The sequence below is a fragment of the Gallinula chloropus genome (genome assembly GCF_964237585.1).
Source record: "Gallinula chloropus genome assembly, chromosome: 8".
Lineage (NCBI taxonomy): Eukaryota > Metazoa > Chordata > Aves > Gruiformes > Rallidae > Gallinula > Gallinula chloropus.
In genome coordinates, this window is record NC_140093.1 from 28,355,728 (window position 1) to 28,372,680 (window position 16,953).

Here is a 16,953-nt window from a genome sequence, read left to right on the forward strand (position 1 = left end):
ATTCTGCAGGTACAGGGGAAGGTGAGTATTTCTTCTGCAAACATGGGAACACTTCAGGAAAATTCCCATCTGTCACAGTGAGAAAGCATTGCCATTGCAGACAAGATGCAGAACACCTGCAGACAGACATGATGCAAAGAGACCACAGCTCAGCATTACATGGTGTCTGGGTCACACAAGACCGGGATATACTGCATTAGGGTGGACCATGGGATGAACAGAGACCATGTTATTATGGTTTAAATAAACGAGAAAAACCCAAAAACCTAAACAACATACTAAATGCACACTGGTCATAATGTGAAGTACATGGGTAGCCGAATGCAGAAGAAGATGAGCAGCTTATTGCTGCTCAGAAACCTCCAGTCATCAGTTTCCAAACACCATGCTGTAACTCCTGGTTCCTCATGCTGTAGATGAGGGGGTTCACTGCTGGTGGAACCACTGAGTAAAGAAATGACACTAGTACATCTACAAATATGAAGGAGATGGAGCGGGGCTTCAGGTAGGCAAACACAGCAGTGCTGATAAAGAGGGAGACAACAGCCAGATGAGGGAGGCACGTGGAAAAGGCTTTGTGCCGTCCCTGCTGTGAGGGGATCCTCAGCACGGCCCTGAAGATCTGCACATAGGACACCACAATGAACACAAAACAGCCAAAAGCTAAACAGGTAGTGACCACAATGACTCCACTTTCCCTGAGGTAGGCATCTGAGCAGGAGAGCTTGAGGATCTGGGGGATTTCACAGAAGAACTGGTCAACTGCATTGCCATGGCAAAGGGGCAGTGAAAATGTACTGACTGTGTGCAGCACAGCATGGAGAAACCCACTGCCCCAGGCAGCTGCTGCCATGTGGACACAAGCTCTGCTGCCCAGGAGGGTCCCGTAGTGCAGGGGGTGGCAGATGGCAACGTAGCGGTCATAGGCCATGACAGTGAGGAGATAGTACTCTGTCGGGATAAATAATACACAGAAAAAGATTTGAGCCACACATCCTGTGTAGGAAATGGCCCTGGTGTCCCACAAGGAATTGACCATGGATTTGGGAACTGTGGTGGAGACGCAGCCAAGGTCAGTAACAGAGAGGTTGAGAAGGAAGAAGTACATGGGGGTGTGGAGGTGGTGGTCACAGGTTATGGTGATGATGATGAGGCCATTGCCCAGGAGAGCAGCCAGGTAGATGCCCAGGAAGAGGCAGAAGTGCAGGAGCTGCAGCTCCCGTGTGTCTGCAAAGGGCAGGAGGAGGAAGTGGCTGATGGAGCTGCTGTTGGACATCTGCTGCTGACAAGTGTGAAGTCCTGTCCAAGGAGGAAAGGGCACAGTGAGAAGTTAGGGAAATACTCTCTCTAAGGAAAACCTCTTTCATCTAACATTTATTATCTGGATTGAGGAAGACTTTTGTCAGGTCCCTTTTGGGAGGTCTGCTTTTGCTGGCTTCAGTGTGCCACTGCTGGAAGGAGGGTCAGCTGTGGGATCTTGAGTACTCAGTCGTACCTGGCAGCAGTCAGTAAATAGAAGGATGGTGTGAGCTCAGACTAAATCCCCTGTGGAGAGGAATGAGCTTCTCAGCACTGTCACTCCAATTTCACCTGAGGGCCGAGCAGAGCTTTGGAGCTTTGGTTTTCTCCTCACTCCATGACACTGCTGCTGCAGTGCCAGTGAAATCTCCTCGGAGTGTAGAGTGGGGAGAACTGCTCTGTCCATCAGCCCTGGTCTCAGCTGCCCTTTGCTGGACGCTCTCTGATCACACCCTGGTGTTCCCCATAGAAGAAACTGCAACCTGCAGACAGCTATGGAATCCTGTCTCCCAGGGTAGAGCTCCAAAGCCCTCCTGCGGTCTCATCCTACCCAAGGAGGATCTCAGCTCCCTGCTCCCAGCACAGGGACACACAGGGCTCAGTGCAGCTGCCCACACACGGGTGATCAGTGGCATTGCCACGGCCTCTGTGCCGAGATGTCTTCTGCATGGGGCTCCTCATTGTGGGAAGCAGCCTGAAGCCCAGCAGAAGCCCGGGGGAAGTCCTCAATCCTACAGATGGGATCCCTGCAGTGAGGGCCAGCTCAGTTCTAAACCCACCAATGGATGTTGCCTTAGCCACAGGTAATGGTAGGACAAAGACAGAAAGGACAGGAGGTGAAATAGCGATCAATGATCCAGCCCAGGCTGGAAGGACAGGGACAGACAGACAGGCACTCAGGGGTTTCTCCTGAGTAGGTTCTGGCTGCCAAGGAGAAGACTCAGCCTGAAACCTTGCATCTCTGTGTTCAGAATCTGTGCTGAGCTGCAGAAACCGCAGGGTCACTGTGGGACAGTGTCAGCACTGTGGGAGATGTCGTGGAGCAGTTCCTTCTCCCTCACTGAATATCTATGCTACCTGCAGCTCTCCCTGGAGCTGCTTCTCTTTGCCCATGTCACCTCCCACTCTGTGCTCACAGACCTCATCCAACCTGCCCTGTGCTCAGCTCTGGTCTGCAGACCCCTCCTGGCATCAGGCCACTGCCCAGGGCAATCTCTGTGTGTGCTCAGGCAAAACTCTGATGTCTTAAGGAGTATCAAGTTTTCATTGCATATTCCTAGGGGAGAAATAATTTCTCCTCTACCACACTCAGCAGAGCCCACAAGAGAAGAAGAGCAAAGCAAAGACTCTGCCTTTGGAAATAAATTCCCTTCAGAATTTCTCAAGGATCAGCCGGAGCTGAGAACAAAGCTGCACCATGTAGCCACTTCTTACAGCAGAAGGACCTTACCCTGCCATTCCCTGGGTCACTTCTTCAACTCAGAGGTGCAGTCTATATCCCAGTGGAAAGCCCACCAGGCAGGCTGAGTGCTGACCCTGGTAGCAGCAGAGTCCCTGCCCCAGCACACAGACCCCAGGGCACACGCTGCTTCACAGCACACAGACCCCTGGGTGCACACGCTGCTTCACAACTCTGCAGCCATGCCCAGGAGAAGACAGCTGTCCTGCCCTGTCACTCTGATGGGGCACAAGGGCATCCCTTCCAGGCAGCACTTTCTGGTCCTATACAGAACTTCTCCCCCCGACAGACCCCACACACTGTCCCATGTCCCAGCTTTAGGAGATCCCTCCAGGAACAGAACCTGCACTGCCCTGCACCCACAGACATACCAGGCAGAGTGCTGTGGAGATACCTCCTGCAGTGAGCTCTCAGCATCCATCGGCTCTCTCAGCCTCACAGGTCTCCCCTCAGTGCCCACAGGCAGTGTCCCCAGCCCTGTGTGCTTGGCAGAGGAGCTGCTCCTGGGCAGAGCTGTCTCTTGTCAGGGCTGACAGGTTGCCATGAGCTCCCACTGTCCCAGGAGTCCAGCCCAGCTCAGCAAGAGAACAGCAGTTCTTATAAGCTCCCTCCTTCTGCCTCAGGCTTCATGGGCATTGCTCTATGATCTCATCTCTGATGTTCCCTCCCTCACAGGGGAGAAATCCTTGTGTCCAGCAGAGTCCTTTCTCCTGATGAAACCAGAGCTGGGCAGCAGAATCTCCTTTCCTTGTCTCCATGTGAGACAGGACCCCCAGGCAGGGACAGAGAGGGGACTCTTTCCCCCTGTGAAAGGAAGGGAGTCAGGCGAGTCACTCCAGGCACCTCATCCTTGCTTTGCAGCCTTGGGGCTGGAAGGGGCAATCCCTATTGCACCAGTTCTGATGGGCACACAACAGGCACCTTCTGCCTGGGAGCTGCTAGTCCAGCTCCCATGGGAATTACTGAGGTTGGAGGCAAGTTTCCAAGGTCCCCTTCCCCATGACAATGTCTCTCATCTGATGGAGAATTTGTGTAAGTGTTGTTCACCCCCTTTTGCCCATACCCAAAACTGAAGACCAGGAGTGAATTTTTGGTAGCCCAAGGGAGAGGCTTCTGCTCCTGATGTACACCTGGGAGCATGTGAGATATATCAAGCATTTTAGTTTTCCTCTCCTTACTTCTCTCCTTTCCTCCTGCAACCCTTTTCCATGCCCAGAGGCAGCAAATATCCAACAGCTGCTCAATGTCCTAATGTCCAACAGAGAGTGAATGTGAACTGGAAGAGGTTTTCCTTAAAGAAGAGTTCGCTAAATTCTCACTGCCTTTTCCTCCTTGGACAGGTCTCCACACTTGACAGCAGCAGAAGTCCAACAGCAGCTCCATCAGCCAGTTCCTCCTCGTGCCCTTTACAGACACACAGGAGCTGCAGCTCTTGCTCTTCTGCCTCTCCAAGGGCGAATGAACTTGACTGCCCTTCTGGGCAAGAGTTTAATGATCATTACTGCAGCCTAGAACTCCAACATGAATCCTTCCCACACTTATTCAGATCATCACCAACTGCTCCAGTGTGGGTCACTTTAATGGGGTGCCATCCTTCAGCAACAGACATCCCCAGTGTGGGTTCTCCACTGCCCTGACAACAAACCTGCTCCAGCACAGGCTTCCTGTGAGGTCACAGCCTCCTTCAGGTGCCTCCACCTGCTTGAACAGGTGATTTTTCTCATCCTATTGCTTATTATCTTACATAAGAAACCAACCCCCACCTCTCTACACCCACTTGTAGGTCAAAAGCAATAAGGCCTCCCCCCAGCCTCCTTTTCTTAAGACTAATATGCCTCAGTTCCCTCAAGCTACTCCTCACAGGACTTGTGCTCCAAACCCTTCACCAGTTTCACTGCCCTTCTCTGGACACACTCCAGCATCTCAACGTCCTTCATGTAGTGAGGGGCCCAAAACTGGACACAGTACTTGAGGTGTGGCCTCACAAGAGCTGAGAATAATGGGAAATCCCTTCCCTACTCAAGATACTTACATTATTCCTGATCCATGCCAGGATGCTATGGGCCTTTTTAGCCACCTGGGCACATTCCTGGCTCTTGTTCAGCTGGCTTTACACTAACATCCCCAGCTTTCCACTAACACTCCCAGGTCATTTTCTTCTCTAGGGAGCTCTCCATCTACTCCGCCCCAGGCCTGTAGCATCACCTGTGTCCAAAGTGCAGGACCCAGCACTTGGCCTTGTTGAAACTGGTCACTGTTGAGATGGACAAACAACACATACAAGAGGTCTCCTGGTGCACAAGCAAAAAGGACCCAATTTATTTCTGTATCCTCATTTTTATCTGCTTCTACTACACGTGTCCTTTTGCTAATGGTCTCTCAGGTAGATGCTATCATGCAATTGGTTGACATTTTTAACTTCACTAACAAGGTTTATCTCTTGCCAGGTTCCTTCATCTGCGGTCAGCAAATTCCTTAAAATGGTTTACTTCTCTGGATGTTCTACACTTCCTCTTTCTCAAGGGTGCACTTTAATATCTTCAAGGCCCAGCTCTATATTCTCAACCAAGGGTTCTACAGGCCTGCCATAGTCCTCCACAACTCTCCCTTTTTGTATTTGTGCTACAGAAATCAGCTTTATTATCCACTGCAGTGCCCTTTGCAGCAGAGAGATAATTCAGGGCAGCATTAGTAACACAACTACAATAACTACCACAACAATACAATCCAGCCTTGATTTCAGACAATAATACCCCTCTAGGTAAAGCAACAGGAACATTGAAAGACCTTGATACCTTGTTTGAGGTATAATTACACCATGTGGTTTCCCAACACCCAGGTTTCCCACACACCTTGTTTCCCAAGTCACTGAATTTACAGGACTCCCGTTTCCTGGCACCACGTTTTCCACGAGCACTTGGTTTCTTGGGCCCTGATTTCCCGGGCCACAGGTTTCCCAGGGCACTGGTTTTCCAGGACACTGGTTTCTTGCCTGGCACACAGTTTTCCTGGCACATCGGTTTCCTGCATCCCCAGTTGCCTAGCACATCATGGTCTGGCCACCCTGGTTAATGCACCCTCAGTTTCCTAGTACCCCAGTTTCCTGGCAACCCTGTTTCCTGTGCCCATAGTTTCCCACACCCCATGGTCCCATGCCACTGGTGTTCTGCACCCCTAGTTTCACATCACCCTGGCATCTCATGCCCTCAGTTCCCCAGGACCCGGGTTTCCCACGCTTCTGGTTTCCCAGGTCATTGAATTTACAGGACCCCAGTTTCCTGGCACCAAGTTTTCCACAAGCTCCTGGTGAGGGTGTAATAACTGTAGAGAATTTCTGTTGGGATGGGGATTTAAAGAACAATATTCATATATGTGTTTTTCAGAGGCCAGGGGTGGAGTGTCGCAGTTTTTGAGTAGCTGGGTACTGGGAGAGAATGGGGGCTGCAGAAAATGGCTGCTGTAAGCAGCAGCCAGAAGCTCTCTGCAGGCCCCAGAGAGTAAACATTGACTGATTCAAGGCCAGAGCTGCTGCTGGCCAAGGCTGAGACAATTGGCGATGGTCACAGCGCCTCTGGGAATCACATATAGAAGAAAGAAAAACACAAGCAGCTGCATTTGCCACCAGAGAAGGGAGCAGAATCCTGACTAAAGTGAAGTCTGCTAAGAAGGGAGGGGTGGGGGAAGGTGCTTTAAGATCTGGTCACACTTCTCACTCTGGTGTCACTGTCTGTGTAGTGCAGTGTCATCAATCAGAGAGTTTTCTGTCCTTCACTCTGTGTTGAGTCTGTTTTGTCCATGTCATTAATTACCAGGATGATCTCTCCCTGTCCTTATCTTGAATCCTGAGCCTCTCTATATGTATTTTCTCCCCTGTCCAACTAAAAAGGGGAGTGATAGATTGACTTTGGTGGGTGTCTGGCCTCCAGCCAGGCCTAAACCACCACACATACTAAACTCACAGAACTGGGGACTCACTGCTTCCTTGCACCCCCTCAGGATGCTGGGAGCTGTGGTACCCTTGTACCACACCCTGCATCACACACCCCATGTGACACTGGCCAAGGAAGAGCCCTGAGGCAATGCAGGGGGCAGAATCCCACTTCTGTGGGGCTGGCTCTTTTGCTTGAGAAAATACATCAAGGCTTTACTCAGCATCAGATCCACCTGCACAGTGCCTTAGTCTACCTTAAATCACAGACTCCAATTTTCTGCTCTAACCCCTTCATGAGGAGAGAGGCTTTCTCAGTAATGGGCCTCAGTGGGGCCAATTAACACTCTACAGCAGTTCAGCTTTTTCTTCTGACATTAACTCTTGGAGAGACTGCTTCAATCTCCTCACAGGATCTGCAGTTCATGGAATCAGCACCAAATACACCATGGGGCTCATTAAAATTGAAAAAGCCCTAACAAGCTTTGTGTCTTTTCTTCAGAGTTTCAAGACTTGTACAGCTAATTGGAGAGGTTTCAGGACTCGATTTAAAGTGGAAGATTTCAATAAGCACTTAATTAAAAAAATAAAAAAGAAGTTTTAATATTTTTCAGGCTTTTTAGTTTTTCAATTTACAGAAGTGACAGGAGTTTCTCCAACTAAAATTGAACCAGAGGATCTCCTAAGGAGGTGTGGAAAGGTCATAACAGCTGTCTCCCTGAGTTTCCACACTGCCTAGACACCTTTACAACTCCCCAACCCCACCATGTCTCCAAGGGATGTTTGGGAGCTGCACGCTTTTCCTCCATCAGGCTTCTGCACTGGGTCTGCAGCTGAATGTTGCGGCCCCTTTGCTGCAATTCCCACCCCGTTTACCCTGAGGACTGGCTGGGAATAGAAACAGAATTCTTCCTCATTTTGAAAAAAGTTATAAAAGAAATAAAACACATTCCCCAACTATGAGTAAATAACTGTAAGGGGGTGGAGTATATCCCAAAAGCAAAGGACAGGGCACATGGCCAGAGAGTCTGCTGAAAAGGGGCTCTGAGACACAGTCCGTTTCCTCAGGGCAGGTGGAAATACCCGAAAGGCAAGTTTCAGTGCACAGTGTGACAGTGTCCTGACACCCCAAGGACTCAGGAGGATGTGTATTTCCCCTCCTACTTTTAATACATATCCCCAGAGTTCCTAACTTAGTCTGAGTTGAGAGGCAAGAATAAACTGATGATAGTGGCTGCACACTAACAAGCTTCCAGGGGAAAGGCACTGAGTGTGGAGGACCATGGCAGGAATGAAGATTCCTGGAGGTTTAGTAGAAGCTGCTAAGTGCTGTGGGTGATGAAACTCCTGCAGAACATTGACACGTGCCTCCCTGAATGCTGATTAGAGCAGGAAATCAGAGGGAGCAATTTCAGGATGACAAAGTGAGAAGATACAGACGTGCTGTGTCATGGAGCCACTTGGATGTGTCCTGGCACACCACAGGGCCCAGTGGTAGTCCAATGCCCAGTGAAATGGGGAGGCTTTTGGTCATCACTTCTCCCCCTCCTCTTTTCCTTTAAAGAGCAGGCAGCTGCGTGGATCTTGGCTCTCAGCTGGGGTAAAACCACGACACTCAGGTCTTTCCTTGACAAGGGAATGGTCCTAACGATACCTCTGTCATTCCAGGTGCTAACAGTGTCCATATTTCAAACTGATAAAGGTCCAGCAGTAGCTCCCAAACAGGAGGATTGAGGGCAGAAAAATGTTCCTGTCCTGAAACCATCCCAGTTAGCCCAGTAGCGGCCCCAGTAACCTTGGGACTGATGTCTGTCCCTACCAAGGGATCATTCCTAACAGTGCCTGACATCATCACCTGGGAAGGAATAACCGCTGGAATCAGTACAGGCTGGGGGATGACCTGCTGGAGAGGAGCTCTGCAGAGAAGGGAAGGACCTGGGGGTCCTGGTGGGTGACAGGTTGGCCATGAGCCAGCAGTGTGTCCTGGTTGCTAAGAGAGCCAATGGGATCCTGCGGGGCATCAAGAGGAGCGTGGTCAGCAGGTCAAAGGAGGTGATCCTCCCCATCTACTCTGCCCTGGTCAGGCCCCACCTGGAGTATTGTGTCCAGTTCTGGGCTCCCCAGGACAAAAAAGCCAGGGATCTCCTGGAGAGAGTCCAGAGAAGGGCTACAAAGATGATTAAGGGCCTGGAGCATCTGCCCTATGAGGAAAGGCTGAGTGAGCTGGGACTATTCAGCCTTGAGAAAAGAAGGTTAAGAGGGGATCCTATTAATGTTTATAAGTATCTGAAGTGTTGGACACAGAGTGAAATGGCCAGCCTCTTATCAATGGTCTGTGGGGGCAGAACAAGGGTCAATGGCTGCAATTGGAGCACAGGAAGTTCCGCAACAACATGTGGAAAGACTTTTTCACAGTGAGGGTGACAGAGCCCTGGGACAGGCTGCCCAGGGGGGTTGTGAAGTGTCCCTCTCTGGAGATATTCAAGACCCCTCTGGACACTGACCTGTGCGACCTGTCCTAGGGAACCTATTTTGGCTGGGGGTTGGACCTGATGATCTCTTGAGGTCCCTTCCAACCCCTACATTTATGTGACTCTGTGACTGATAGATTGTGAGGCAAGGGGATTGGCTGATACATTGAAAGATGAGGTAAGGGCAATGACTGATAGACAGATGTGAGGTAAAGAGATTGAGTGATATATAGATCATGAGGTAAGACGATAAACAGATTGTGAGGAAAGGATATTGACAGATAGATGTGAGGTAAAGATTATTACTGATAGATTGTGAGGTAAGGGGATTGATAGAGAGATTGTGACATAAGGGGATTGTGAGGTAAGAGGATTGACCGATAGATTGTGAGGTAAAAAAATGGGCTGATAGATAGATGTGAGGTAATGTGATTGACTGATAGATTATGAGGTAAAGGGATTGTGAGGTAAAGGGATTGTGAGGTATGATGATTCTGAATTAAGGGGATTATGAAGTCAGAGAATTGATTGACAGATAGATTGTGAGGTAAGGGGATTGTGAGGTAAAGGGATTGTGAGGTAAATGGATTTTGAGATAAAGGTATTTTGAGGTAAAGAGATTGTGAGGTAAAAGGATTGTGAGGTAAAGTGATTGTGAGGTAAAGGGATTGTGAGGTAACGGAATTGACTGATAGATATAAGGTAAGTAGATTGATGGATATATTGGCTGTGAGGTAAGGAGGTTGACTGATACATAGATTGTGAGGTAAGGGGATTGTGAGGAAAGTGGATTTTGAGGTAAGGAGTTTGTGAGGTAAGGATATTGGTTCATAGATAGACTGTCAGGTAAAGAGATTGACTGAGAAACAGATTGTGAGGTCAGGAGATTGACTGATAGATAGTTTGTGAGGTAAGGAATTTGACAGTTAGATTGTGAGTTAAGTGGATTGTGAGGTAAGGATTCTGTGACTGTCGCAGTTTTGTGTACCTGGGTGCTGGGAGAGAACTGGGGCTGCAGAAAATGTCTGGTGTAAGGAACAGCCAGAGCACTCGTCAGGTCCTGAAGAGTAAACATCGGCCAGTTCAAGGCCATAGGTGCTGCTGACCAGGGCCGAGCGAATCTGCGATGGTCACAGAGCCTCTGGGAATCACACAGAGGAGAAAAAAAACACAAGCAGCTGCAACGCCCATCCTGAAGAGAGGCCAGAGGGAGGTCCCAGGGAACTGCAGGCCTGTCAGCCTGACCTTGCTGCTGGGGAAGGTGATAGAACAAATCGTCATGAGTCCCATCATGCAGCACATGCAGGACACTCAGGTGATCAGGCCCAGTCAGCATGGGTTTAGGAGAGGCAGATGGTGATGGACCAACCCGATCTCTTTCTATGGCAAGGTGACCTGCTCAGTGGATGAGGGGAAGGCTGTAGATGTGGTCTACCTAGATTTCAGTGAAGCCTTCATCACTGTCTCCCAAAGCATTTCCCCCTCTGCAGAAACTAACCGCTCATGGATTAGATGGGTACACTCTGTGCTGGGTTAGAAACTGGCTGGGCCGCCAGGCCCAAAGGGTTGTAGTGAACTGAGTTAAGACCAGTTGACAGCAGGTCACAAGGTGTGTTCTCCAGGAGTCAGTGCTGGGGCCTGTCCTCTTTAACATCTTTATTCGTGATCTGGACAAGGGGATCGAGTGCACCCTCAGTAAGTTTGCAGGTGACACCAAATTGTGTGGGAGTATTAATTGTCTGGATGACACGTAGGCTCTGAAGAGTGATCTGGACAGGCAGGATCAATGGGCTGAGGCCAATTGTATGAGGTACTAGGGTTATTGTGGCCAAGTGCCAGGTCCTGCATTTTGATCAGAATAACCCCAGGCAGCGCTACAGGCCTGGGTCAGAATGGTTGGAGACTCCCTGGAGGAGAATGACCTGGGGGTGTCCGTGGATACCTTGGCTGGACATGAGCCAGCACTGTGCCCAGGTGGCCAAGAAGGCCAACAGCATCCTGGCCTGGATCAGGAATAGTGTGACCAGCAGGAGTAGGGAGTGATTGTTCCATTACCCTCAGACCTGGTGAGGCTGCACCTCAAGTGCTGTGTCCGGTTGTGGGCCCCTCACTACAAGAAGGTCACTGAGATGCTGGAGTGTGTCCAGAGAAGCGCAACAAAGTGGATGAAGGATTTGAAGCACAAGTCCTCTGAGGAGCAGCTGAGGCAACTGGAGCATTTTAGCTTTGAGAAAAGGAGGCTGAGGGGGAGACCTTGCCGCTCTCTCCAACTACCTGCAAGGAGGAATGTAGAGAGGCGAGAGCCGGTGTCTTCTCTCAGGTAACATGTGATAAGATGGGAGGGAATGGTTTCAAATTGCACCAGGGAGATTTAGGTAGGATATCAGGAAGAATTTCATTACTGAAACATTAGTCAAGTATTGGAACAGGCTGCCCAGGAAAGTGGTGGAGTCACCATCCCTGGAGGGATTTAAAAGGTTCCTATAGATGTTGTGCTTGAGGACATGGCCTAGAGGTGGACTAGGCAGGGGTAGGCTTTGGTTGGACTCAATGATCATAAGGGTCTCTTCCAACCTAAGTGATTCTATGATTCTATGGTACAGTTCCAGGAAATTGCCCCGTCTGTCATAGTGGGAAAGCACTGTCATTTCAGAAACATAGTTGAGTGTTTCTGCTGTAAAACTTTTATAAATGTCAGGGGGAAAAACAAGGAAGAAAAAGTTGTGCCCCTTTCCAGGCAGAGATGATGGAAAGAGCACAGCTCATCATTGTGCAGTGTCTGGGTCACACAAGACCAGGAGATACTGCATTAGCAATGGGATGAAGCTGGTCCATGTTATTAAAGCTGAGACAAACTAGGAGGGGAAAAACCCCCAACCCAACAGCTAAAAACCCTACTAAATACAGACTGGTCCTAAGGTGAGTTACATGGCCAGTGATACGCAGAGTGAGCAGTTTGTTGCTGCTTCGACACATCCAGTCATCATTTTCCAAACGGCATCATTGAGCTCCTGGTTCCTCATGCTGTAGATGGGAAATATTAATTCTGGAGGAACCACTGACTAAATATTGTCACTACCAGGTGCAAATGATGGAGAGAAGCCTCAGGTAGGTGAATGCAGCAGTGATGAGGAACAGGGAGACCACGGCCAGGTGAGGGAGGCATGTGGAAAAGGCTTTGTGCTGTCCCTGCTGCGAGGGGATCCTCAGCACAGCCCTGAAGATCTGCACATAGGACACCACGATGAACACAAAACACCCAAAAGCTAGACATGCTCTGATTACAATTTCATTGAGGTAGGACAATGAGTGAGAGAGCTTGAGGATCTGGGAGATTTCTCAGAAGAACTGGTCACAGGCACTGCCCTTGCAGAGGGGCAGTGACAATGTATTGGCCGTGGGGAGCAGAGCACTGTGAATCACAACGCTGGGACAGGATTTTTAAGGAGGGAAATAAAACCCAGCAGCTGCTTTTTGCCACCAGACAAAGGAGTGACAAAGTGTAAGGGAATTTGCAGAGAACAAGGTCGGTGATGTAGGGGGAGAAGGTCCTCCAAGCCTCACTGCAGAGATTCCCCTGCAGCCCGTGGAGAAGCCCATGGTGAATGAGGATGTTTCCACACAGCCCATGCTGGACGATATGGAACAGTGATTCTACCTGCAGCCGATAGAGGTCCCGAAGGTTGAGCATGTGAGGACACTGAAGGAGGCTGTGACCTCATAGGAAGCCTGTGCTGGAGCAGGTTTGCTGGCAGGGCTGTGGAGGACCCAATCTGGGGCAGTCTGTTGCTGAAGGACGGCACCCCATTCAAGTGACCCACCCTGGAGCAGCCTGTGATGATCTGAAGCCATGTGGGAAGGACTCACGTTGGAGAGTTTCATGCAAGACTGTCTCCTGTGAGTGGAACCCAATGCTGGAGCAAGGGGAGACTGTGAGGAGTCCTCCCCATGACCAGGAAGGAGCAGCTGAGACAGTGCGTGATGAACAGACCCCAACCCCCATTCCCTGTCCCCCAGTGCCTCTCAGTTGGAGAGAGTAGAGAGTAGAGAGTTAAAGAGTGAAGTGGACCCTAGGATAAGAAGGGAGGGTCGTAGGTGGGTGTTTAAAATTCCATTTCTTTAGTTTTTTTTCTCATTGCTCTGCTCTCTTTGGATTGAGTAATGAATTAGATTGATTTTATTGTTGTTGTCAAGTCTGTATTGCCAGTGAGAGTAACAGCTGCATGACCTCCCCCTGAGCTTTCTCCCTGCATGATTTCTCCCTGTCCTGATCATTCTGCTCCCAGGCAGAATGATCTCAGAGATGAGGTCATAGAATGATCCCCATGAGGCCTGAGACACCAGGAGGGAGCCTAGAAATACTGGTCTTCTCCTGCTGAGCTGGGCCAGGCCTCTGGGATGAAAGAGCTCATGGCAACCCAGCAGCGCTGCAGAGAGACAGCTCTGCCCAGGAGCAGCTCCTTTGCCAAGCACACAGGGCTGGGGACACTGCCTGTGGGCACCGAGGGGAGACCTGTGAGGCTGAGAGAGCTGATGGATGCTGAGAGCTCACTGCAGGAGAAAGGTAAAGAGACTTTGCTTTGAATTTTCTTGTCTTAGTGACTGGATGGGAAGTGGGAGCTGAGCTTTTCTTGATATCTTTGCAGCAGGCAGTGCAAACTCATTGGTCATTAGGACTTGTCAGAGCTTCTCCTGAGCCCTGATGCCAGGAGGGGTCTGCAGAGCAGAGCTGAGCACAGGGCAGGTTGGATGAGGTCTGTGAGCACAGAGCAGGAAGTGACATGTGCAAAGAGAAGTACTTCCAGGGACAGCTCCAGGCAGCAGAAACATTGTTAGGGATGGAGAAGGAGCTGCTCCCAGAAATGCCCTGGCAGTGGGGATTTGGTACGTCCCGACAGCACCACAGTGCTGATATGATGAGGGCATTCCATGAGAAGTAGAGGGGGTTTTCCTCAAAGAAGCATTTCCTAATTTCTCACTGCCTTTCCCTCCTTGCACAGGTCTCCACACTTGACAGCAGCAGATGTCCAACAGCAGCTCCATCAGCCACTTCCTCCTCCTGCCCTTTGCAGACACACGGGAGCTGCAGCTCCTGCACTTCTGCCTCTTCCTGGGCATCTACCTGGCTGCTCTCCTGGGCAATGGCCTCATCATCATCACCGTAGCCTGTGACCACCACCTCCACACCCCCATGTATTTCTTCCTCCTCAACCTCGCTGTTAATGACCTTGGCTACATCTCCACCACTGTTCCCAAATCCATGGCCAATTCCCTGTGGGACACCAGGGCCATTTCCTACACAGGATGTGTGGCTCAACTCTTTTTCTTTGTACTTTTGATCATCACAGAGCTCTGTCTTCTCACTGTCATGGCCTATGACCGCTATGTTGCCATCTGCCAGCCCCTGCACTACGGGACCCTCCTGGGCAGCAGAGCTTGTGTCCACATGGCAGCAGCTGCCTGGGCCAGTGGGTTTCTCAGTGCTGTGCTGCACACGGCCAATACATTTTCCCTTCCCCTCTGCCATGGCAATGCCCTTGACCAATTCTTCTGTGAAATCCCTTATATACTGAAGCTCTCTTGCTCTGATGACTACCTCAGGGAAAATGGAGTCACTGTGGTTGGTGTCTGTTTAGGTTTTGGGTGTTTTGTGTTCATTGTGTTGTCCTATGTGCAGATCTTCAGGGCTGTGCTGAGGATCCCCTCGCAGCAGGGACGGCACAAAGCCTTTTCCACCTGCCTCCCTCACCTGGCCGTGGTCTCCCTGTTTGTCACCACTGGTGTGTTTTCCTACCTGAAGCCCCCCTCCATCTCCTCTCTATTTGTGGACCTGGTATTGGCATTTCTTTACTCAGTGTTTCCACCAGCAGTGAACCCCCTCATCTACAGCATGAGGAACCAGGAGCTCAAGGATGCCATGTGGAAAGTGATGACTGGATGTTTCTAAGCAGCAATAAACTGCTTGTCTTCTGAATACCACTGACAATGTAACTCCTGTTATGATCAGTTAGTATTTAATAGGGGTTTTAGTTGCTGGGTTTTGGTTCCTCTCTAGTTTGTCTAAGCTATAGTAACATGGTCAACGTTCATCCCATTCCTAATGCAGTATCACCTGCTCTTCCGTGTAAGGATGAGCTGTGCTCTCTTTGCCTCACGTCTGCTTCCACAGGGCCATAATTTTCCTCTTTTTTCACCCTTTTATTAATAAAAAATTTACAAGGACCTTTTCATCAGCTGAACAGCTCGAGTACTTGTCTGTAATGGCAATGCTTTCCCACCGTGACAGGACAGGATAAGGACAGTATACTGACAAAATTCACCATGAATGTAGAACAATAATTGCCAGTTACACCCACACCCAGTGCTGACACAGGGTACCTCGTTTACCTGACAATTATAGAGTACTGCCTGAAAGGAAAGACAGACAGACAGACAGACAGACAGACAGACAGACAGACAGACAGACAGACAGACTGACTCTTCTGGAGGCACCAAGCCCACACCCTTCCCCAACCAGCTTCTTTTAGGCGGAAGTGGTGTCAGGTGCTGCGGAAAACAGCCCAGGTGAACTCAGATCACCTGTGCTGGCTGCTTGGGGAGGTTAACTCTTACCTGGCCAGTACCAGGACATTATCCACCCCTGTTTCCACATCATCTGCATCATGGGCAGATCTTACATGTTCAGAGTATTGGGGACATTCAGAACATCATTGATCTATTATGTAGAACATCTGCCATGGACAGATTTAGTTATACACAAAAAATTTCCTGGCTATCCTTTCCTAGAACTAAACCCCCTTGGGGTACACACTGCACTTCCCCATCCTTTCACATCCCCCACCAAGCGCACCCAGGTCCCTGCGCAAAAGCAATCCCATGAATGGGTTTGCCTTTGTCTGAAGAAGGAACATCCCTGAGTGTCTTCCCCAACAGGTTTTTCATGTGTAATATAGGGACTTTATGCTCCTCCACAGTCTGTTGAAATCTGCGGTGGTTTTGCCTTGCTAGAGGCCAAATGCCCATCAAAATCCCCCTATCAGTCCCCTTTTCATACAGAAAAGGGAGAACATAGATATTGGGAGGCTTAGGATTTGAGATAAGGACAGAGAGGTATCACCCTGTAATTAGTGTCATGAGAAAAACAGACTCAACACAAAATAAAGGAAAGAAAACTAATTTATGACACTACAGCTACACACCCAGTGACGCCAGAGTCAAGTAGTGAGAAGAGTGACCAGGTCTTAAAGCACCTTCCCCCATCCCTCCCTTCTTAGCAGACTTCCCTTTAGTCATGATTTTTCTCCCATCATCCCCCCCACAGTGGCACAGGGAGGGGCAGGGACTGGGGAAATGGGGTTTCAGTCAGTTCCTCTGAAATGTTTTCCTTCTTAGCTGGGGGGGGGTGGGGTGTGTGTAAACCCACACCCCCTTCCCCTGATGCACTCTCTCTCTCTCTCTCTCTCAAATCTTCTTAAACCTTCTCTTAAAACTTCAAGGAAGATACCATGACAAAAGTTTCCACCACAACACCCGCACATCAAGGCAGCTCAGACATGACTAGATGGGGAAGCGGTCACAAGGAGAAGAATTTGGTCATTCCAGGGGATGCCATAGCAGTCAGAGCTGCTGAACTGGAATCTGGCCATGAGCACATTGGGCTGCACTGGGAGGACCGTGGCCACGCAGACAAGGGCCCTTCTTGTCTATGTGGACTCAGCACAGGTGAGGCCACCTCTGGAGCAGCCAGTCCCAGTGTGGGCTCTCCAGTCTGGAGAAATGGGAGGAACTGTAATGTG

General features: G+C 49.9%; 2 protein-coding genes across 2 annotated transcripts; one reads left to right on the forward strand and one right to left on the reverse strand.

The window, feature by feature from the left end:
• Nucleotides 1-352: 352 nt before the first annotated feature.
• LOC311194485 (olfactory receptor 14A16-like) lies at nucleotides 353-1,276 on the reverse strand (the record flags this gene model as incomplete). Its single annotated transcript, XM_084267591.1, has 1 exon — nucleotides 353-1,276. One exon carries the CDS (start codon nucleotides 1,274-1,276, stop codon nucleotides 353-355), a length of 924 nt encoding a protein of 307 aa, XP_084123717.1.
• A 12,904-nt stretch (nucleotides 1,277-14,180) lies between these two features.
• LOC311194230 (olfactory receptor 14C36-like) lies at nucleotides 14,181-15,104 on the forward strand (the record flags this gene model as incomplete). The annotated part of the gene is made up of 1 exon (XM_084267263.1): nucleotides 14,181-15,104. One exon carries the CDS (start codon nucleotides 14,181-14,183, stop codon nucleotides 15,102-15,104), a length of 924 nt encoding a protein of 307 aa, XP_084123389.1.
• Between the last annotated feature and the right edge of the window lie 1,849 nt (nucleotides 15,105-16,953).